This window comes from Gracilinanus agilis, chromosome 1 (genome assembly GCF_016433145.1).
Source record: "Gracilinanus agilis isolate LMUSP501 chromosome 1, AgileGrace, whole genome shotgun sequence".
Lineage (NCBI taxonomy): Eukaryota > Metazoa > Chordata > Mammalia > Didelphimorphia > Didelphidae > Gracilinanus > Gracilinanus agilis.
In genome coordinates this window covers 335017268-335042352 of record NC_058130.1, presented here as the reverse complement: position 1 = coordinate 335042352, position 25085 = coordinate 335017268, and the positions used below count along the sequence as shown (strand labels likewise).

Sequence of the window (25085 nt, the reverse complement as noted above, 5' to 3'; positions counted from 1 at the left end):
AGGAAGGAAGGAAGGAAGGAAGGAAGGAAGGAAGGAAGGAAGGAAGGAAGGAAGGAAGGAAGGAAGGAAATAAGCTTCTATTAAATGACAGATACTGTGTTAAGTGCTTTATAAATATTATCAAATATTATCTCATTTGATCCTTATAACAACCATGGAAGATAGGTGCTACTATTAGCATTTTATAGTTGAGGTAGCTGAGGTGGACAGAGGGTAAGTGACTTGCCCAGGGTCAAACAGTAAGGGTCTGAGATCAGATTTAAACTCAGATCTTTCTGACTCCAAGCCCCAAACCTCTGAAAGTACATTCATGAAGTTAATTATTGACTATTCGTCTTTAGCTACAAATTCTTCCACTTGACATTTCAAGTCCTTCACCTCTCAGCTTCAAACTACTTTTCCAGGCTTTTTCCACATTACTGCCCTTCACACATTCCACCGTCCAGCCAAACCAGCCTGCTAACTGTCCCTCCCCTCACATGTGACACTCTATCTCCTCTCTCTGCCCCTTTGCACAGGCTGGCCCACATGCCTGGGATGCTCTTCTTACTTATTTGAGCTCCCCTGCCCTTTCCCACACAAGGCCTTTCCTGACCCCCACAAACTGCTAGTGTGCCACCCCTTTTTTCTTGCCTTTACTTTGTACTGTTCTGTATGTGCTCATATGTATACATGTTGTTTCCCCAGAGAAAATATAAGCTACTCCAAGGCTGAGAGTATTTCATTTTTATCTCTGTATCTGCACCGCCTAGCACAGTATAGAGAGAGACAGAGACAGAGAGAGAGTCAGAGATTGAGAAGGGTGGGGAGGGAAATAGCGAGACAGAAAGAGAAAGATTGAGACAGAGAGAGGAAGGAGGGAGAGAGACAGAGAGGAGAAGGAGGAGAGAGACCGGAGGGGAAACGGGAGGGAAGGAAAGAAATAGAAGGGTGGAAGAGAAGAAAGGAAAGAGACAGAGACAGAGAGAGAAGGGAAAGACAGAGACAGAAAAAGGAGGAGGGAGAGAGAAGTGCAGATGAAGAGAAAGGGAGGGAGGGAGAGCTGGGGATACAAATACAAGCAAATAAATCAGTCTTTACCCAAAGAAATTTACATTCTGGTGGGAATGGGTATTATAGAAAAGGATGCTGGGTGGGGAGGAGAGGAGTGAAAGTGAGGTCTCCCCCCAACTGGGGGCAGTTCAGTATGTGAAAAGAAGAAAGCGAAGTCTGGGGAGAGTTGAGGCAAGATTGCCAGGAAGGTCCTTCCCCAAATGATGGTCCTGCTGAGGGAGTCACCTATAAGGGGAAGTCTCCAGGATGAAATTAATGCTCATTGCCTCCTCATCACTTCACTTATCCTCATCCTTTTACTGACTAACTATTTTTTGTTTTGTTTCCTTCAGACCTATGATTTCATTAGTATAGATAGGATTCCTCCCAGTGAAGAAGCTCCCTCTATCAGTGCAAATCAGCAGCTGAAAGTGCCTTGCCCAGAATCACACATCCATTGACTGTCAAAGGTGGTATTTGAGGGGCAGCTGGATGGCTTGATAAATAAAGTGCCAGGGAGGTCCTAGGTTCAAATCAGACTCTTCCTAGCTGTGTGACCCTGGGCAAGTCACTTAACTTCCATTGCCTACCCCTTACCACTCTTCTATCTTAGTCTGCTACTGAGATGGAAAGTAAGGGTTTAAAAAAAAAAAATGTGATAGTGGAACCCAGGTCTTCCTGACTCCAGGTCTAGCTCTCTATCCACTTTGCAACACTTCCTCTTATTCTTGTGCATTAGGCCTCAGAAAGTAAAATAAAATCTTATCCTCTTTGTCAGAACTTAGGATCATAAAGTTAATACCTCAAAGGTCCTTTATTCTAACTGCTTTGGGTTCATTTTTCAGATAAGAAACTTTGGCTCAGAGGTTAAAGAACTCTCCCTCTTAGCCTCAGTTTGAGGATAATCACATGTTGTGCCTGCCTCATGGAGAGGTCGTGTCATTCAAATGAGATGAAGTATAGAGGAAAGCCTTGAGGAAAGTTTAAAGCATAGTGGAGAGTGTCCCAAAAGTCTTTGTGCAGTTTCTAGCTTTAATAACTTCAGAATTTGTTACAAATGCTAGAATTGCTATAAATGCTAGACTTACAAAAGATAATATTTGAAAGTTTGATGATTTGAAATTTTAAATCAGATATAGCTACCACTAGTGCTCTATATCCCTGTAGTCCAGAGGTATCAAACATACCACTCAAGGCTCCCAAGTGATGCATGAACCAGATTAAGATATCATTGAGTAAGGGCAACTAGGTAGCGCAATAGACAGAGCACTAGACCTGAAGTCAGGAGTTCCTGGGTTCAAATCGGAACCTCATCTACTTCCTAGCTGTAATGGCCCTAGGTGAGTCACTTGTCCTCAATTGCCTAGCCCTTACTACTCTTCTGCCTTGGAACCACTACTTCAAATCAATTCTAAGTCAGATGGTAAGAGTTTAAAAGTAAATTGTAACTGAGAAATATTTGACAAAATCAATAAAAAATATAATAAAACTTAGACTATTAATTTGAGGTTTCCTAAGTCAGTATGTAGCCCACAGAGATCCTTAGATTGGTTTAGTGGTCCCTTTTTTTTAGTTGAACTTGACACCACCACCTATGTATGTAATATCAGGACTCTGTAAAAACTTGCATCAGCTACAACTCAGTGATTAAGAGAATTATATTTTTAGTTCTGGCCTTGAGACATGATGCCACAAGAAAAATGTCTAAAGGAGTAGAATCAGGTAACTGAGGTGGCTAGGTAAAAGGAGGACCTCTTCTACCACTCCACCAGTCTGAGAAGGCATCCAGAAACTGTCCCACAGGCAGTGTGTAAATGTCTTGTTAAAATTAACATTTAAAATCTTTTAGTCAAAATGTAAAAAATTTAAATAATTAAAAATGGTTTTTTTTAAGTTTGTACCATTTATGCTTCTGAGATTATAAAAGCTTGGTACTGCACTAAGATTTTTAGGGTGTCCTATCAGTTATCATTATTATTATCAGCATTATAATTATTATCACCATCATTATTAGGGATTCATGGAAAAAAGGGAGGAATTCAGTATGATTAAAGGTAGAGAGGTGGGACAAAGCAAAATAAGGACAGGGAACAGAACATTTTAAGGACTATAAACAGTCACTCTGTACCAGAACTTTTAATAGACATAGAACTACCAAAACCAGGCTTATTGGGTAAATAATAATTTTAAGAAAAATCACAGATGCAATCTAAAGCTAGGCTATTATTATATAGAGTCAGCTATTATATGCAGCAATCCATGACCTTGGTAAGGACTATTATTGTAAATCTATTTTGCCTGGGTTGGTCAGGTTCAGTTGTTTTGTTTGTGATTTGGGGAGACTGAGGGATCTTTTGAAGCCGATCATAGAGAGCCTGCAAATGCTATGATGTTGATGTCACTTGAAGTTTGTTTTTGCACATAGACTTCTGATTGGGTACTTGTCAAAATCCAAACCCCATGAGAACAATCACTGAATCAGCTTGCTATTTAAAAAAAAAAAAAAAAAGCTATCGAGTGGTAAGCTTAGGCATTATTTTTCACACTTAAATATTTTATGTCTGATGCCACTCATCATCTGCCCTCTCTCTTTCTCTACCTCTAACCAACAAGCTCTGATTACATGTTTAAAGAGTAGCAACCTGTGCTTATCCAGACCCGTCACATCACAAGGGCCAAGAAATGATTTAATGAAATCTCTTTCTTTAGGTTAATGGTAGCATTTCTCCAGGACAATGTTGTTAGCTTGTATTTCAGGCTGAGTTTAAAGTGGATTATTTTCTTTTCTTTCATTGTCCTTTTTTGTTCCTTTGTTTTAGGTACAATATGGAATTTTCCCAGATAACTTTACATTCAACTTACTCATGGATTATTTTATAAAGAAAGAAAATTATGAAGGTAAGAAATACATGATTTTAGGGGTCAGCAAGGTGGCTCACTGGATAGAGAGCCAGACCCAGAGACAGGAGATCTTGGGTTCAAATCTGGCCTCAGACACTCCTTAGTTGTAGGACCCTGGAAAAGTCACTTAACCCCCATTGCTAAACCTTACCATTTTTCTGCCTTAGAACCAATACACAGTATTTATCTAAGAAAGAAGGGAAGGGAGGAAGGAGAAAAAAGAAAAGAGAAAAGAAGAAATACACGATTTCTATGGGGACCTACACTGCATAAGAAAGTATGCAGTCCAAGACCCTAGAACCAAAGAAATCAATTGTTTCTTTTGTTATTATCATCATTGTTCACAACTAAATTGTTGTTTGTCCCTTATATATGTATATGACTTGATAGTTTCCACATATGTCGTCACATTGGCTCCTCGGGTTGCAGCAGGGCAGATAATATCATTTGGCTGAATAGAAAATTGAGGCTCGCATAGGTTAATCCCTGTGATGTATGCAAGGTTATAGAATTCAAGGTGGCAGCTAAGTAGTATATTGGGCATAGTTGTCAAAGTTGGATTCAGGAAGGACTAAGTTTATACCCACATATGTCTTAGCTACATGCTGGATATGCACTTGCTGGGCAATTCACTTAAGTTTCCTCATCAATAAAATGAGGATAATAAAACCTCAAAGGGTTGTTGTAAGGATCAAACTATAACCGACGAGGTCTGATTACATTATTTAAAGTGTAGCAACAAGCTCTCCTTATCTAGACCCACCAAAAGCACCCAGAAATGATCCAGTGAAATCATTGTCTTGAGACTAATGGTACTATTTCTCTTGAGTACTTGTATAAGTTAGATTGTAATATATCTATGATGCCTTGTCCTGAATAATACATATAAAGAGTTCTGCAAATCCTTAAATCTTACAAATGTGAGTTCTTGCTATTATCTAGGAGTGGAAGAGCCCTCAGAGGCCATCTAGTACAATTTCCTTCATGCTACAAAGGAAGAAACCATCTCAAAAAAATTTAGAAACTTAACCAAAGTCACAGAGATGTTACCGAACGGAAGCAAAATCACATGGCTAGAAAGTGGTAGAGCCAAGTCTAGAACCCATATCAATTAGCTGGCACACATTAAATGCCAGTGATGTGCCAAGTACAATGCTGAGATCCACTTTCAGTACACCATGAGCTTCATTTTTCTGTATCACACTCTTTGTTCGTCAGGAAAATTTAATCAAAAGCTTTTTTTTTTTTGTAAAACCACTTTTTAGAAACTTGAGGCCATTTCTCTTTGAATTCTAACCTCAGTTTTTCAGGTTAAAGGACTACATGTTTTAATAAACTGTAAATTGCCTAGTTCATTGTGTATACAAGTTTGTATAATGTGATTATTGAATTTTTATTTTATTTTCAAATGATAGGGGCATGGAAACCACTTAAGAAATAAATGGCATCATTTGTACTTCTTAGCCCTGTCACTAATCCAGCATAGGGCAATTGGTGAATTATTTCATGTTTCTGGATCTCAGTTCCCTTATTTATAAAATGAGGTGATTGGACCTAATACACCACTTAGTAATAACTCTCTTCTATCCCTTCCTCCTCAAAATTGAATTTGATTCTAAAGTGCTATCACTATAAAATCACATAATCACAATTTTAAAAATATTCATAACTATTTTAGTTGTTGTTCAGTTGGGTCTGACTCTTGATGACCTCATGGACCATAGCACATCAGGTCCTTTTACTTTACTATCTCCCAAAGTCTTTCCAAGTTCATATTTATACTTAATTTCAGTATTTGACAAATCCATGACTTTGTTCATGTGGCTATACCTTCCAGCAAGTCAAAACTGCAATCTCTCCATGCTTTGGTAGATAATCTTCATGAGTTCCTTTGACTCAAAATGTGTACCTAGTGCCTAACTCTCTCTCTCTCTTGAGTTTGTTTTGTACTGAGAGCCTTTCTAGCTTGATGAAAACCTGCTGAAAATTCTTTCTACTAATATAGCCAAGGGTCATCATTATGAGGCATCAGAGTAGGACTTTAGTGGAAGCCAAATAACAATGGACAGGAAATTACAGTAATGTCAATTTCAGCATGGAAATGACAGTAATGTCAAGCAGAAAATTATAATAATCAGCATATAGTAATAGATGGAGGACTGTAGCAGGACTCAGGAAGACCCAATACTATCAATGTTATGATATGCAAATCTCCTAACTTGTCTTATCCTCAGTTTCTTTGCTTATAGAATGAAGATAAAGATATCTGTTATATCTTCCCCATAGGATTGTTGTCAGGCTAGAATGAAATAATGTTTGTAAAGTATTTTGAAATTTTCAAAATACTGAATAAGTCTGATCTCATCTATTTGTAAATTCTGTTGATCTGAAACCATCCATACTTGCCCATACAACTCCTATCTAAGTCTTCCTGTAAGTTTGCCACAAAGGTTTTACCCAATGTGCTGGAAGATCCCCTCACTCTTCTGACATCACCAGGGGTTCTGTTTATCATCTTTGGCCTTAAATATACATATCAATTATTTTTAGTGATAGTGAGGTTAGGAAAAGGAGTTTGATAACTTCCTTCTCCCTAAATAAATACACACACATACAACCACTTTTGAATATATATTGTAATGATATTTTGCAAATCAATATGGAGAGCAAGATGATGGACAGTTGTTGGTTTAAAACAGTGATTCCCAAGGTGGGCGCCACTGCCCCCGGTGGGTGTTGCAGCGATCCAGGGGGGCGATGATGGTCACAAGTGCATTTATCTTTGCTATTAATTGCTATTAAAAGTTTTTTTTAATTAATGTCCAGGGGGCTAAGTAATATTTTTTCTGGAAAGGGGGCAGTAGGCCAAAAAAGTTTGGGAACCACTGCTTTAGAATATGGAATGAGCTGAGACTGGCAGGAGGTGCCATGTGCCAAGACGGTTAAAAACTCAGGTATATAAGGAAGGATTTTAAACTGAGACAGGGTCTTAATCAGAGATATTTGGGAGTGGGAGGTTATGGTGGTAAGGGTAGGACATAGGTCAACTTGAATTACCAGCAACCTGCTCTAACCAATTTATAGTCTCAGATACCTTTATACCAAATACCTGTTCCTGATTCATACTCCAAGAACAAGCAACAACCTCTCTCAACAAAACAACCTGATTTTGGTTGAACTCTGTCTGGCTCTGCCAGGCTGGCAGCTGGCTAGCAGCAATTGGTAATTGACAAGTCTGATTACCTTTACTTCAAGTACCATCTTTCATCATTAGCTTAGATTAGGAATCTCCTATTCCCCCTTCTTCCCCAGTTAATACCCTGCTCCCCTCCTAAGCCTAATAGCATTAAATCTTTGAACTTACCTAACTTGTGTCAACTTTATCTTAAGGCTTAATGAGTATATATCTCTTTGGTACATTTGAGGGAAAGGAGAGTAATACCAGTCAAAGCAAGATATAATCCGCAGTCAAACTCTAGCACTATCCTTACTAGGCCAGATTAGTCAGTTAAAAGTGTCTGTACAATTCCAATCACAGATTCTTCACTTTAGCTGGCCAGTCTGGGACACTGTTATTCTGAAGTTGAGTTTAGCAGATTCTCTACAACCATTTTGTGGACCCTTTGTGTTTCATTATCACAATTTAAGTGTTACACTTAGGTGTCACCCACAAACACTCAGCTTCAGCTCCTCATATCACCAGGACCCTATTATAACAATGTGCTGCAGCTGAGTCTATAGTCATAATCTTTGGAATTAAGAGGTGAATGGAATCTCAAGGAGGTATCTAGTCTAATCCCTTCATTTTATGCATAAGGAACTGAAACCCAAAAAATCTTCCCAAAATTACTTAAGAAATAAGTCAAGAAGCATTTATTAAGTGCCTACTATATGCCAGACACTGTGCTAAGTGGGATTCAAAGAAAGGTCAAAAACAGCCCCTCTTCTCATAAGTAAAGGCCAGCTGCAGACAGCTATATACAAATAAGGTATATGTAGGACAAATTAGAGATGTCAGAGGAAAGGCACTAACATTAAAGAGGGCCAGAAAAAGGGATCTTGTAGAAGATGGGACTTTAGCTAACACTTGAAGGAAGCCAGAAAGTCTGGGAGGTAGAGAAGAAGAGAGTCCCGGGTATGGTGGACAGCCAATGAAAATGACCAGAGATGAAGTGTCTTATGCAAGGAACAGCAAGGAAGCCAAAGTCACCAGGTCCTAAAATAGAAGACTGGGAAGGGAGGAAGGGGTGATTATGTAGGACTTTAACAGCCAAACATGGTCAGATCTCCGCTTTAGGAAAATCACTTTAGTAACTGAGTGGAAGATTAATGAGAGTAGAAAACTTGTGGCAGGAAGACTAGATGATAGGTTACTGCAGTAGTCCAAGTGTAAAGGGATAAGGACTTGTACTAGGATGGTAGACATGTCAAAGGACAGAAGGAGGCATTTGCAAGAGATGCTGTGAGGTAGAACCAACAAAATTTGGAAATGTGTTCTTGTTAATTCTTTATTTTTGAAGAGGACTAAAGACATCACAGGATGATGTCCTGTCTTGCCATTGAATAAGATGGATTTAAGTGAGGGAGAGTTGTACAAAATCATCAGCCCCCCTCTCTTTTCCTGAGTCATCAAAGTCCATGGCAAGACAAGGAGTTGAGAGGATTGGTGATGGCCCAGGATGCAGCAGATGACCTTGGCACTTTTAATGTCTGTCCGAGCTCTAAGTGCTCCATGGCACCTGCTTCAGTTCCCTTTCATGACCACTAGAACAAATTGTTCACATCCTCCCCTTCAGCCAGGGAAGTCTTCACATCCCCCAGCTCCCCAATGGGTTTAAGGAATGTCAGTTACCCCCAACCTGGTTTAGTCCATCTGCAGGGGTGGTTTACCGGGGTGTGGCTGCTGTGTATGACACAGATGCCTGAAGCCACAGATGAAGATGGACACCAAAAGTGGAAAAGCAGCCCAAAAAAGGGCTCAGCAAGCCCACCAGAGGTGTTAATCCTCCCTGTGCCCTTCACACTCCCCACTTGGAAACTACTTGAATACGGAAGGTGAGAGAGAATAAGGAATTAGGGATGGCATCTAAATTGAGACCCCTGGGTAAAGAAAAGGATGATGGTACCCTTGACAGCAATAGAGAAGCCAGGAAAAGGGGAGAGTTTTGGGGAAAAGAAAATGAGTTCAGCTGGGACATGTTGATTATCCAATATCTGTGGGATAGCCAGTTGGAGATGTCTGGCAGGCTGTTTGTGATGTGGGCCAGGAGATCAGAATAGAAGTTAGGGCTGGACAAATAGGTCTGAGAATCATCAATGAAGAGATGATCATTGAATACGTGGGAACTGATGAGGTTACCCAGGGAAATGGTATGGAAGAAGAGGTGGCAGCCCAGGATCAAGGAACAGAGGCTGATTGACAGTGTCAGGGATCTTAGTCACATTAAAGGGAGCAACTTCAGAAGTAGACTGCAGAGTTAAGAATTAGTGGAAAGGAAGAGGAGATAACAAATACAGATGGCCTTCTCAAGGGTGTTAGCCAGGGGGGAGGAAGGGGAATAGCCACTTATATGTCGTTGTTCAGTTATTCAATCACATCCAGTTCTTTGTAACCCACAGACCATAGCACCCCAATACATGCATGGGGTTTTCTTAACAAAGATATTGAGGTGGTTTGCCATTTCCTTCTCCAGTGGATTAAGGCAAATAGAAGTGAAGTGTGTTATGATGGTAATTTGAGGAAAGGTGTTTGGGATAAGGGAATTGAAAGGAGGATGTTGGAGACTTGGTAAGTGGATAAATTAGGCTTCAGGTAGGCTGGGATTAAAGGAGATTCAAGGTATAATAGGACTGAAGTCAGGAGTATAACACAAAAGGGAAACAGAGATCTTTTGGGAGAAAAGAAGTTAAACTAAACAGACTAACACTGCAGGCTTACAGACAGGGACTTAGACTCAAACACAAGCTGAGGGTAATAGACTAGACTGAAATTAACAAACAGGCTTAGTTAATTTCACAGGAAGGGACCTATTTTGAAGTAACACCTTCCTTCAAGATGGATGCCCAGCTTCCCTCTGAGCCCAGAGTATGTTGTCTCTTTCCCTCTTCTCCCCTCTTGATAACTAACAGACAAATTACACTAAATAGGACTATTGAAACATAAAGGGTTTATTTGTTTGAAGGATGTTGGTTAGGAAGGTGGGTTAAAGGAAAGCCCTATCAGTTATCTCAGGAACCTCAGGTGGGGGAAGGGAAGTAAAGATGGAATCTAAGTAAGGACCTGCCTCACTCAGTTTTACAAAATGCTATCTAAAAGAAAATAAATGATGATTTGATTAAATTATAAATAATGCTGTCAATTAGATAACTCTTCACAGATTTAACTCCTCTCTAATTTCTCTCCTTATAAACTCCACAGCCACTAAGGTAAGGGAGGGAAGGCAGAGTGGTATTGGGAAAGGAAGATATAAAGGGTCTATCTAAAATAATAATTTCTTAAGTAAATATATCAATGCTAGGCTAAATTTCAATATTGAAGTTAGATACTCTAAGAGCTCGATCATTGACTTCCTCCCTCCACGGAAGATCCAGTCAACTGCCTTCTCCTCAAGATTCTAAAAGCCCAACTGATTTTGGAACTCAGCCAAACCTAGAAAAAACTATATCCCCCAATTCTGTATACTACAAGTGACAGCTAGAAAGTATCTGAAATCAGATTTGAATCCAAGACTTCCTGATTCCCAATTCCATCTTAATCTGGTTCAGCCTCACTGAGGATCCTCTGTCCGGGTGTTTGACATCCTTTGCTCTTCAGATCTGCCAAATTGGTATTCCCAAAACACAGATCTGACCATGTTGTGCCACCTTCTTCTCCCAAACTCAAAAATCTACAGTGGGCTCTCTAGTGCCTCCAGGATAATATGCAAAATCATTAGTCTGGCATTTATATAATATATTGCCTGATTACTTTTCTAGTGTTATTTCATATTACTCTCCATTCTAATCAAACTGGCCCATTAATTGTTTCTCATTCATGAAATTATATCTCCTGCATCACCATCTTTGCCCAAATTGTCTCCCCAGACTGAAATCTATTCCCTTCCTCAACTCCATCTCTGAGAATCCCTAGCTTCATTTAAAGCACAGCTCAGGCCACAATCCTGATTATACTAAATTATTAGAATTCTCTTCCTCTTGAAATTACTTTAATTACTTTGTTTAAGATTTATATTTAATTTTCTTTGTCCTCTGCCTACTAGAATGTAAGTGCCCCTGAGGGCAAGACCTGTTATGGTTTCGCAATTGTATCTTTAGGGCTCAGCACAGTGCCTGACACTTATGTAGTAAGCACAACAAGTATTTGTTGAATTGAATTTGTACTATATCAGGACCCCATTCCTTCCTTCTTTACTCTTCCGTCATCCCTGATTGGCAACACAATTATTACATCCCTACAACTTCTACTCATTATCCCTCTGGGATAAGAAAGTGGCAGTACTCTAGCATTTTGAATCCTGGACAATTCTCTCCCAGTCATATTTCTGCAACTCAGTTATTCCTTCCATAATCATCTCTTCAGCAACACAGGTGTTAAAGAAATATCTGTCTTCAATGTCACTGATTCATGTTTAATTAAGTAACATCTATTTCTTGTATATGTCTGTTGTTTGCCCAATTTTGAATCATATTCCAGAACTTACCCAAACTAAAATTGACTTCATGTATTTTTTTAATCTAGTATGGTCCTTTTAATATATAAACAGCAAATTTTGGATGTAGTGCCATATAGGAATTGAGGAGTTGATCCCTACCTTGTTTTAATAAAAAAAACTTAGCTGGGAGTAAGGGAATGCTTTTTCATACCTAAATCAAATATTTCATTAAAGATAAAAAAATTTAAATTTTTGGTGAAAACTGCCATAATTTAGAATAAACATTTAGGATATTATTCTTAGATTAATAAATATCATTAGGATGGAAAAGAGCAAATGTTTGTCTAGTACAAAGATCTTAATCTTTTTTCGTCATGGAACCCTTTTAGCAATCTGATAAAGCCTAGAACCCCCTTCTAAGAATAATGTTTTGTTTTGTTTTAAACCCTTACTTTCTGTCTTAGTAATAATTCTAATATAGAAAGAAAGGTAAGGGCTAGACAAATAGGGTTAAGTGACTTGCCACAGGTCAGACAGCTAGGGAGTATCTGAAGCCACATTTGAAACAAGGGCCTCCAGACTTCAGGCCTGGTGCTCTACCTACTGTGACATCTATCTGCCCCTGAGAATGATGTTTCTAACTGCATAAAATATAATGTGTAAGATTCTAAAGGAAACCAATTATATTGACAGACAGCGAAATAGTATTTTTTTTTAATACAAGTTCACAGAGCCCAGAATAAGTTTTCCAGTCTAGTGGAAGAAGCACTTAAATCAGATTTCAGATTTTAGTTCCTTCTCTGTCATTTTCTGTGTGACTCAGCAAATCACTTAACTTTGCTAAATTCCATTTTCTGCATCTCTAAAATGAAAATAACAATATTTGCAATACTTTTGCCACAAGGCTTCTCAAGAAGAAAATCTAATAGACTTCTTCTCAGCCTTCATCCTTCTTAAGCTTTCTACTACATTTGATACTGTTGGAGACTAATACATCCTCCTACATATATAGTGCTCTCTGAGTTTTCATAATATTCTTCTCTTTTAGATTTTCTCCTAACCCTCTGACTATTCCTTCTTCAGGCACCGTATCACCATCCTCTTCCTCTGAGGGTTTCCTAGGGCTCTGTCTGAGCCCCCTTCTTTTCTCTTTCTACAATCCATTTCCATCATGTACGACTCTTATGGTGCCATTTATGGTTTTCTTGGCAAGGTACTCGGGTGGTTTTGCCATTTTCTTCTCTAGCTCATCTAAAGATGAGGAAACTGAGGCAAACTGGATCACACAGCTAACAAGTGGCTGAGGCTGGATCTGAACTCAGTTTCTTGACTCCAGACCCAGCTCTGTCCACTATACCACCTTGCTGCCCTTATCTCCAAATTTATCCTGTATCTATTCAATTTGTATATAGCTATTTGTATGTTCTCTCTCCCTTTGAACTTTTGAGTTCTTCCAGAGACTGGGGGTGGGGGAAGAGTTGTTACTGTTGTTTTGCTTTCTTTGTATTTCCAGTGTAGCATAGAGCCTGCCAGATCAATACATACTTTTTAATTGACTGAAATACTTTGTATTTATTCTGTATGTACTTATATTTGTGTATATGTTTCTGTTAGAATATAAGCACTTTGAGAGCAGGGATTCTTGCATTCTTTTATTTGTGTCCCCAGGCTTTGCCCAGTTCCAAGCACAGAGCAGGCACTTAATAAACATTTAGGGATTGCTTACTAAGGAGATTGACTTTGGAAATAGTAAAGCACTAAGTAAATTATTTGGTTTTGTTATCTGTTATTACCATTCTATAGAAACTATAAAATGAACTACAGAGATTCTATAGAGCTGTTATTTTTCTATACAAACATTAAACTGATTGTACAGGACAACTTAATTTTTAAAATCAAGAATCTAGGCCAAAAGAGCACAGGAGAAACAAAATTTTTGAAAAAGTGATCCTAGTTTTACTAAAATATAATATTGTTCAGAGATTAAATAATGAGCTTCTTCTTATATGTTTTTTTAATTGAATGTCTAACTTGGCTTTATTTTGTAAGTATATCCTTATCACTTCTAGCTGCTGTCTTGCCACAGATTGACTCTAAGGCTATCTGTGGAGAGGTCATTGATCATCACTTACTCAGTTTTCTTATTTGCCAAATAGACTGTAAAAAGTTCTTCCTCAACATTTGTAAAAGTTCCTGACTATGAACAGCTGTAATTAAATACAAATCTCCTATAATTATGTTTATATTAAAAAAATTGAGAAACCAAACCACCTGATTAGTTATTGGACAACATTCATCTCTGTTTTGCAAACACTGCATTTTAAAATCAGTTAGTGTCTACTCACTTAAATCAATGTTAGTATCTACTCACTTGAGAATGTATTACTAAAGGGGGAACTGTTTGAACCTTTTGACTTTCATTTGTGTTGTTGAGTATCCAAGGAAGATAAAATTGCTCAAGGTGTGGTCTCCTATGACCAGCATTTCTGTGGAAACAAACATCTTGTTTGCATTAGATTCTTCCCCCCAAGGACTTAAAATTTCTAAAAAAAGCTTCTCCCTTCTTCCTCATCCTTGAAACTGAATTATCCACTCCTAGTATTTCAACCACCAATTTTCTACTCAAGGATCATAGATTTGAGCTTTAAGGAACTTTTGAGACCATTCAAACCAGTCCCCTCATTTTACATATTACATTTTACATAAGGCCTGGACAGGTTTAGGTGATTTTACCAAAAGGTATTTGAATTTTTCTCTGCTCTTCTTCAATGCTTCAGAAGTAGGAAGGGAATCCAGTTTGGTGGTGGATAGAACTCCAATATGGTAGATAGAATTCTGGTCTCTCCTCCACCAGAGTCTGAGACATTCATACATCCCTTTTCACTGACTTGTTTTCTTTAGCAGATAATACTATATATGTATACAGTACTTTACCATTAATGAATGAATGAACAGAAGAATGAAGATGAATTTATCAAGTAACGCTATACTAAGTACTGGAGATACAAATTAAAAGAATAGTTACCAACCTCAAAGAGCTTACAGTCCAATAGAGGGAAGACAACACACATATGAAATTTGGGCTGCAAATTAGAAAAGCTCATTGGCCCTTAGGTAAATGACAGGGTCATTTCCATGAACAAAACATCTCCGTTCATATTGTTGAACCTTTTGACAGTGCCAAATACTTTGGTGTCAAGAATTTTCTATGGGAATTATTACTGAGGAATAGATTAGGCATATAATATGCAGTTGATAATAACCATAATAATCTAGCATTTGATAAATAGAAAGATCCTGATTTGGGGGATGGAACTTACTATCTGACAAAAACTGCTGGGAAAACTGAAAAGCAATTTGGCAAAAACTAGGTATAGACCAACAACTCACTATATACCAAGACAAATTCAAATGGGTATATGACTTAGACATAAAAAGTGATACCATAAGCAAATTAGGTGACCATGGAATAGTTCCTTGTCAGATCTATGGATAAAGAAAGAATTTATGACCAAACAAGAAAAATACATTACAGGAGCCTATGACTACTGAGAAAGTGAGGCCTATAGCAGCTATAGAGGAAGTTGCTAGGCTTCATCTCTGTAATGGTGCTACCCTGGACAGTGGCCACAACAGCTACTCTAGAAGCATGGTACCTGTGGTCTAGGGGGTCACTTATTCCCAGGGCTCTTGAGATCAGGGTTCTGGCCTGCTTCCACAAAAATCTTTCATTGTCATCATCCTCATCATAACTAGCATGTAGTGCTTTAAGGTTTATAAAATACTTTATAAATACTATCTCATTTTGAACTCACAGTAACTCTGGGAGGTAAGTATAATTATTATCTCCATTTTACAGATAAAGAAATTGAGGCAAGTAACAGTTAAATGACTTGCCCAGGGTCACAAAGTTGGTGAATATCCAGGACCACATTTGAACTCAGGTATTAGAAACATAGAATTATTGGAAATGTGGCACAGTGGATAGAGCTCCAGGCTAAAGTCAGAAAGTCCTGAATTCAATTCACACTGAAATTACTGAACAACAAACTCTGTTATGGCAAAAACAAGTTTTGTTGGGTTTGTGTCTGTTTGTTTTTTTTAATCCTCAGCACTTTTCACATTGTGCAGCACATAGTAAATGCTCAGCAAATGTTTGTTGATTGAATTATTGTTAAACACCAATTGATGGTCTTAATTGAAGTTCAATTCATTCTTCTCCTAACTTGGTTCCCTTGCCAGGTGCTTTAACAGTGGTTTTCCAGATCATGCTGCAGGAAGACTTTGACACAACCTCCACTCAGCTACTTTCACTCTATGTTTTGTACCACTGCCTGGCGAAGAAGTCAGAATTCACTGTAAGTGTCCCTCATTAAAGCTCTTTGAGGCTGAAAAAAGCCAAACCATGGATGCCAACAGAATGAGAAGAGCAAACATTAAAACCCATAAACCTGAAGATTAAGCTGGAAAGAGAAAACAGATTTGTTTTGTTGCTGTTTTGAGTAAATAGAAACCTGATACCTTAGGAAACTGAACAACCTTGAGTGAGTGACTAAATTTGCCTATCACTTCCATACATTGTAAAAATTGAAACAGGTGGACTACAAACGTCAGAGAACTGGAAGTTGGCTGTCAGGAAAGGCTGAGCTCTTTAAAAGATGAGGTGCTGCAGATAACTGGTTAATAGCTTTTGCAAAGTGTTTTTGGTATTTAAGATTACCTCTGGGTCATTGATGTTTTAGAAAGTCTAGAATAATTAGCTATTTATTTGCAGCTCTAATTTTTTCAAATTCCATTATTATTTTTTACCTTCTATTTTGCTGTCATACCTTGTCATTCAGAGCAAGAAAATAAAGAGTCCCTAATGCAAAAATTTGTCATTTAATAACTAGATTTTTTTAAAGTGAAATGTTACTAGGCTCACTAATCACTCACTTTATAAGTGAAATATCTCATTTTTTGGCATGGTTTGCTTTTGAAAATCAAATGGCCTACTTATTAGACAGTCTCAATCACATATCCATTCCAAGTTCATATGCCCAAGAAGCTTTTCCCTCTCAAAATAATTGTTCCAGATATTGAGGAAGCTTGAGAAATTATACCAGAGGTATAATGGAAAGATATAAAGAATGCTAGTGTGGTATAGAAACAACACTAGGCTCTTAGAGGCTATGCCTGTGAAATGTGCATTCTGAGATCTTATGAATGGGGAGTTCTTTAGCTACAGGACCAGGGATAGATTGTATACCTTCCAGAAACTCAACTTAGCTAAATGTGTAGCTCACTTATCTCCAAATGGCTTAGCCACCAAGTGATGCATTTTTTTTTTGACCAGTGCTAATCATGAAGCAGGTACAGCTTGGACAAAAAGTTTACTATCAGCATTTCCAGAGAAAGTGCCCACACTGATAAAAGCGAGACCTTTCAAAGGACAGAGATGCATAAGAACAGTAAAAGGGCACTGGAAACCTTAGTTCTCTTGCTCTGGCCAGAATTACAGCCTAGAAGCACCATCCATTTCTCTGACATATTCCTAATGGTCAAGCAGCATTCCCAGCTTAGAACGAATTTATCTATGTATCCTGGTTTTTACTGCTTATCCAATTAGTCCAGATTCTTATATGTGCACTGACTTAGCACTGACTACATCACATCATACCTCTGCCAGTCTGGGAAGTCTGTGGTATCACATCCCCTGTGGCATAGTGTCTCCAGTGAGTCCCCTGGCTAAGGCTCTTAGGAATCAGTGGCAGACACAGAGATGCTATTTGTATTTTTTGCTTCATTCCCGTGCCCCCCTCACCCCCTACCCCGACTCTTATCAAACTGGCTTTAGTTTTAGTCCATTATAATTTTGCACTTGAGAGTAAAGGGAACTATTGCTAAACATTTCTATTTGTCTAATTTGTTTGCATTTGTTTCTGAGAGGTGCATATGCCTTTAAAAGTATTCTTTCTTTTTTTTTTTTTTTTTTTAAACCCTTACCTTCCATCTTGGAGTCAATACTATGTATTGGTTCCTAAGCAGAAAAGTGGTAAGGGTAGGCAATAGGGGTCAAGTGACTTGCCCAGAGTCACATAGCTAGGAAGTATCTGAGGCCATATTAGAACCTGCGACCTCTCGTCTCTAGGCCTGGCTCTCAATCCACTGAGCTACCCAGCTGCCCTTACTGAATAGTATAAGAATTCAATTGCTTGCTCTTTCATACTTACGTATGAGTGCATATCACTAAGCAGTGAGCATTTCAAGTCAACATTGCTTACCAACAACATTTATCCTTGTGCTTTCTTGCAGTGGGAAGAAGAGAAAAATTTTGGAGCATCCTTATTACTACTGGGCCTAAAACAGGAGAACCCTGTGTACTTGAGTTCACAGTTGTATGGCTATGCACTGCTGGGTGAGTTGTATTCATATGTCTTTTTTCTTCTCTGATAACATAATTGCCATCATTCATTTAGGGTCCTAATAATCCCTCTTAAATTAAGTTCTCTGGTGAAAATCCAGTATGACATTTGCTCACCGACATAAACATGCACTATTAATAGGGTTGGGGGCAGCTGGGTGGCTCAGTGGATTGAGAGCCAGGCCTAGAGACTGGAGGTCCTAGGTTCAAGTCCAGCCTCGGACACTTCCAGCTGTGTGACCTTGGGCAAGTCACTTGACCCCTATCGCCCACCCTTACCACTCCTGGGCTAAGGACGGTCCCTAGCCCGGATGAAAAAGGAGGAGGGTTGGGCGTGGGGGTAGCAACCCCACCCTGTAAAAACTACATCTGCTAAAGAAACTGCAACCTAAAGTAGGGGCAGCTGGGCTAGCTCAGTGGATTGAGAGCCAGGCCTAGAGACGAAAGGTCCTAGGTTTAAATCCGGGCTCAGACACTTCCCAGCTGGGTGACCCTGAGCGACCCATTGCCTACTGGTTGTGGCCCTATGCTCCTAGAAAAAAAAATGGAGTCCCAGGATAAAAAAAAAAATTAATAGGGTTGAGGTCTTTATTGGGCTTCTTTAGAATGTAGCAATAATAAGCCCATAGTGGTAAATGAGATAGAGCTCTGGCAGCCCTAAATTCTCCACAATGAGTCAATGTGATACATTGGTAAAGAGAAGAACCTTTTTCCTCATTTTGTTTAAAAGTTACTCCTCCCTCTGAGCTGAGCTCTGAGAGTAATACCAAAATAGCAAACATACAGAAATCTAAAAGTAAGGGAATTAGCCCTATTATAGAGCTCATCAAGGGCACAGTGGATAGTGCCAGGCCTGGAGGCAGGAAGACTCATCATCCTGAGTTCAGATCTGGCCTTAGACTTACTAGTTGTGTGACCCTGGGCAAGTCTCTTAATCCTGTTTGCCTCAGTTTTCTCATATGTCAAATGAGCCAGAGAAGGAAATAGCAAAACTCTCCAGTTATCTTTACCAAGAAAACACCAAATGGGGTTATGAAGAGTTGGACATGACTGAAATGATGAACAACATCCACAGCAACAAAGATAAACCCTTCATTTGTTTAAGAGACCCCTAGTCTTAGTTTTCCCAGCCCCTTGTTTTGTGGCCTATTTTTGCAACTTTTTAAGACCTCTTGCTTCACCTATAAAAAGAAGAGTGACTGAAATCAAGGATTCTGAAGTTTCCCGCAGCTCTAACATTTCATAGCATGTTCTAAAATTGATGAGGAATTGGCCTATTGGGGGTTTTCATAGTAAAGATGCTCCAGTGGTTTGCCATTTCCTTCTCCAGCTTATTTTATAGATTTTATAGATGAAAAAACTGAGACAAACAGTACAAAGTGTCAGCTAGTAAGTATCTGAGGTCAGGTTTGAACTCAGAACTCAGGAGAATGAATCTTCCCACCTTCAGACTGAGCATTCTATCCATTACATCACCTAGCTGCTCCTAACAAGGAAATACAAACAGGTAAATAGAACATCCTTTCTCTTCACAATCAGATTTCATTCTGGTACATTCTTCTCCCCATTGTTCACCAAAAAATAAAAAAAAATAAAAAAACTAGGCCCCATGAGGTTATTTACATACAAGTTGCACCAACTATGGCTTCTAGTGTTTTGTTTTGTTTTTAAATCTCTATCCTAATGGAAAGAAGACAGGCATGTTCTTCCAACCCAACCCAAAAGGAACATCAAAAAGACAGTTAAGTAAATGTGTACTTTGGGCCACAGGCCCTTCTCCTTCCCCTGGTGTTGTTTGAGCTTTCAGAAAGACTTCCAAGGTATCACAACTTGACTTGTTTTGAAGGTGGTCTTTCTGAATTAAATGTATACTGGCATACTACAGAACATGATTCTGATGGAACCTGATAGAGAGAGAAGAACTTTAGAGTCCCTCAAAAAAGGTTTCTAAAGTTGGCTATTTTCTTAAAACACATTTTCCATGTCCTTCACCCCCACCCCTGCTAATATTGATTTAGGTAATGATTGTTCCTTTTGCCCTCAGGTTGCATAAAGGACCTTTTACATGGTATAGATTATTCAGGAAGCTACTGGGTCATAGAAAATGTGTTTTGTTGTCTTGGGGCAACAGCCCTGATCCCTTGACACCAGTGGGTGTCTGATCAAAAGCTATTTACTGCCATGCCATACATCATGCAACCTTGCCAACAACAATCGAAGCTATCTTCCTAAGAGTGAGAGACGCGGCTGCTGTATGGCCTAAAGCACCTTGCACATCTAAATTTAGCAGAGGCCTGATGAGCATTGTACGCGTACTTCCTTCTGTGGTTTTCTCAGATGCTCCTTCTTAGTAAGAAGTTAAAAAAAAATGCCCTGTGATTAGCCCTGAGCTGGGCCAGCCCTGTCATCAGTCCCCTGGCTTTGATGTTCCATGGTCACTCCAGGAGGACCAGACACCTCCTTAGGAAAAACTATACATGAAGAGGCTGAGTTCATTTTGCCAGAATGCTCACATCTTATTTTTCAGGTGAGATGTTTCCTCTTCCAAAAGGAGGGCAGATGTCAGGAAGGTTCAGAGAGAACATATAGAACAGGCCCCTGAGACCTTCTAGGACAAAGGCCTTATTCCCCTTTGATCCCAAATACTCCCCTGCCAAAGGCATCCCATGATTAGCCTGCCTCCCCTCCAAGCCCACTCACCAGGCCTCATTTTCAGCCAATAACTCAGTCTCCTTTTCAGTACCAGACATTCTCTCTCCAGATTTGAACCTGGATTTGGGGCCCTTTAGACAGATGATTCTTTTATTTTTTTTTTTTTGAAGGGGGAAACATTTAACAAGGGAAAAAATACTGCCTTCTTACCTGCAGCCTAGAGGATATAGGTGAGCAGCAATGATTTCCTGTCCTATATAGCACTGTTGTACAAGAATGAGTTTCCAGAAGAAGGCTGTGGAGTCACTCTTACTGAAGTGCCCTCTAAACAAAAATAAATACATTTGCACTTAAGGATCATAGATTTAGAGCTAGAAAGGACTCTAGTCCAACCCTTTCATTTTACAGATGAGGAAACTGAGTCTTGAGTGGGGGAGATGGTAGTGTCAGAATAGGGTTTGAACAGAGGACCTCTGATCCATAGCCATTTTTCATTCCACTATACAATGCTGACTGGCGGCCCTATATCCAAATTTTTTTTTAGGGCAGACTTGATTCAGGTAGAACAAGTAACCTTTCTCTGGATACTTTTTGAGGAAGTGAAAATTGACCACAAGTATATTATTAATTGAATCTCCCTAACCGAATGTCATAGCCAGCCTAGTAGAAATGACTTAAAATGATTTCATCTGATTGTATGTTCATATTACAAAATCAACAAGGGCAACAGGTTTTTTCTTCTTTTGTTTTGTTTTTGTTTTTGTTTTGGCTGGGGGGGGGTTCCCAACACAGGAGAGTTTATACTGGAAAAAAACCTTACTGATCTGTCAAACATGGGATGACCTGCCACAAGTTAAATCTTATTCAACATCAGAAAATTTAGCATCTGGGAGAAATTTTAGGAATCTGTTGTATCTTACTCACTGAGAGGGAGTTTATAATAGAGAAAAAATCTGATGAACTCTGAGCTTTTCCTACAAAGCAAACACAATTTACTAAACATTACTTCATAATAGAGGGCAGCTATGTGGCTCAGTGGATAGAACTCCAGACTGGTAGGCAGGAAGACTCCTTTTCCTAAGTTCAAATCTAGCTAGCTGTGTGACTTTGGACAACTCACTTAACCCTGTTTGCCTTCATTTCTTCATCTGTAAAATGAGCTGGAGAAGAAAATGGCAAACCTCTTGAATCTTTGCCATGAAAACTCCAAATAGTGTCACAAAAGAGTCTTAACAGAACTGAAAAACAATCAAAAGTTCATAATAGAAAAAGAAGTCTTAAGAATATAATTCCATTAAATATGTTAAGATTTTTGTGTATTTATTAAAGTCACTATCCTATGTAGAACCTATGTTGTTCAGGATCCTCAAATTTTTGAAAACAATGAATGGGGTGGACAGGAGAACAACACCGTCACAGTTGACAGAGCTCCTAGTGTGCCTAACCTGCATTGCCCATGCTTCCTTTTCTTTAGCTTTAGATGACACACATCCATTCATTAAGCAAATTAGGGGTATATATTCCTGGAATCAGAAGCTTCCTTTTCTTCTGCTATTTTTGTAGCTAACAGGTCTATCCAAATCCTCAGCATTAGGGTACCAACAGCTAAATCATGAGATCTGCACAAAACCTCTATCTTCCTTTCAAGAGGGTTAGACCGTAATAGGGCTAACAAGATGAGGACATAGGAAGCTTACCTACAATGCAAGGCAGAAGAGGGGACGTACCATATGAAAAGTAGGCACTAGTTATTATGGCACCCCAATGGAGAAGAGGGTAGTGACCTGATGGGCAGTAAAGGAAGACCTCTTGAAGGAGGCAGCGTTCATGGAGAACCTCAAAGGATGGGTAAGATTTTGGCAGGTGCAGCTAAGGTTGGTGAACATTCCTCTCTCATCTTTATTTCTTTTGTACAACAGGGAAAGTGGAATTGCACCAAGGGCTGCGAGCTGTGTTCCGGGATATGCCCTTGATGTGGACCCCAGGCTATCTGGACAGAGCTCTTAAAGTCATGGAGGGTGTGCTGTCTTCCCCAGGAGACATGAAATTGTGTAAAGAAGCGGTAAGCTTCCTCATTGTGGATCACCCAGTGGAGGCCATGTGACCTAGCAGAGAGCTGGCCTTGAAACAGGGAAGACATAAGTTCAAGTCTTGCTTCTGACACATACTAACCAGATATCTTTGAGTCATTTGAACCACTTTGAACCTCAGCTTTTTATCAGTCAAATGAGGAGGTTAGACTAGATGGCCTCTATGGCACCTTCCAGTTCTAACTCTATAGCCCCATCTAATGTTCCTTTTGCTTTTAATAAGGCTTCAGATTTAGCTTCTTCATTTGCATTTCTTTCTTGAATTGAGTACCTGAATTGCTCTTTAGTTCCTGAATTTGAGACTATTTCACTGTCAGGTTCCTTATTCTTCTCTGCCTTCATCCTGGGTGAGATCACTTGAGTTCCTGTGCCTCATGAGATTAGGTACCCTCCTCCTGGCTCCAGATCTTTGGCAGGCTCGTGAAAACTAGGACTCCTTTTCAGAATATTTTTAGGTGCATAAAATAAAAACATATAACTTTGGGGTAGGTAAGTGGCTCAGTGAATAGAATGCCAGGCTCAGAGATATGAAGCCCTAGGCTTAAATGTGGCCTCAGACACTTATAGCTGTATGTCCCTGGATAAGTTGCATAACCGCAGTTGCCTAGCCCTTACCACCTGTCTGCCTTGCAACCAATATTTAGTATCCATTCAAAGACAATTTTTGAATTGGTTTTAAAAAAGGGGGGGGGTTAAAAAAAACTACTATGAATCTACTAAATAATTCTTTAACTACATGCAAAGACTCAAAGAGGGAAAGTTTGATTTTTATATAAGGACCATGTGAATACATAAAAGAAATGAAGCAAAAACTAAAAAATTAGACAGGGAGGGAGTAGATTTTTAAAGCTCTGCAGGAAAGAATTGGAAGGAAAATAAACAACTTAGATGAGAAACTTGAACATTTTCCAAGTAACAGACTTCTTGAAAACTAAAATAGAACAAAAAGAAGTCAATAACTCTATAAAACAAGAAACATTATAACAAAATCAAAAGACTAAAAAAAAACAGAAGAAAAAGTAGGTTTTAATATTTTTTTTATGGCCTGGCAAATAGTTCAAAGAGAGATAATTTAAGAATCATTAATGAAAGAACATAAAACATGTAACTATAGGAAAATATTCAAAATAAAAAAATTTTTAAATCATTAACCTCTTTGAAAATCTTGATAAAATTTTAAAATTCCAGACCCTATATTTTAAGAAATCATAAATGAAAATTAGATATTATAGAGCCAGAAGAAAAGATGAATATAGAAAGAACCTACCAATTATCCCCTGAAAGGAACCCCTGAAGGAAAAAACCCTAAAATGACATAACCAAAATCCAGAGCTTCAACATCAAAGGAAAAATAGTACAGGCAGTCAAAAAGAAGTTCCAAATACCAAAGAACCATAGTCACAATCACACAAGGTCTGGCAACTTCAACTATAAGTGAGAAGACGTCTTGGAACACATTCCAAAAGCAAAAGATGTAAGCTCACAACCAAAAATAACATGCCCTTCAAAGCGGAGGATAATCCTAGAAGGGGCAAAAATAAATCTTTAATGGAATAGAGAACTTTTAAGCCTGTGGTTCCCAAACTTTTTTGGCCTACTGCCCACTTTCCAGAAAAAATATTACTTAGCACCCCTGGAAATTAATTTTTTTTTAATTTTAATAGCAATTAATAGGAAAGATAAATGCACCTGTGGCCATCGCCACCTTCCTGGATCACTGCAGCACCCACCAGGGGGCGGTAGAGCCCACTTTGGGAATCACTGTTTTAAGCATTTCTAGTGAAAAAGCCAAAGCTGAATAGGAAATTCTAAAATACAAACAAAAGTGTTGAGAGAAATCCGGAAAGATATCAGAAGACTGTTATGGGCATAAGTATACCTAAACTTTAGCAAGACATTTGCCAATTTGTCTCATGATATCTTTTAACATCCTTGTGGAAAGAGCTGTAGGCTGGCAGATTTGCAAGACCCAAAGAGTGAAGCTGATGGATCAGTATCAACCCAAAGAGTGATCTCTATAGGACTACCCCTGGCACTTTGTGTTTCTCACTCCAGTCAATATTATTATTATTGACTTCAGTGAAGGCATAAGTGGCTTCCAAATGAAATTTATGGGTGACATGAATTTGGGAGATAGTATAATGGAAATGGGGATTGGAATCCAAAGATCTTGATGAGTTATATAGCTAGGCTGAATTTAACAAAATAAAATAAAATACCTTATTCTTTAGGATCAATCAGTTGGCAAGAATTTACTAAATGTGCCAGTAACTGTGTGTATACTGGACCTAAAAATATAAAGACAAGAAAAGGAAATATTCCCTGGCTTCAAGAAACTGACATGAGGAATAAACC

The 25085-nt window shown here is 38.8% G+C and overlaps 1 protein-coding gene across 1 annotated transcript in view; it reads left to right on the top strand.

The window, feature by feature from the left end:
* MRPS27 (mitochondrial ribosomal protein S27) overlaps positions 1 to 25085 on the top strand; it is a 163198-nt gene that overhangs the window by 125104 nt on the left and 13009 nt on the right. Inside the window, exons 6-9 of the mRNA XM_044662999.1 lie at positions 3852 to 3930; positions 15828 to 15943; positions 17880 to 17982; positions 22560 to 22702. Coding sequence (XP_044518934.1) covers positions 3852 to 3930; positions 15828 to 15943; positions 17880 to 17982; positions 22560 to 22702 — 441 coding nt within the window. The remainder of the gene's footprint in view (positions 1 to 3851; positions 3931 to 15827; positions 15944 to 17879; positions 17983 to 22559; positions 22703 to 25085) is intronic.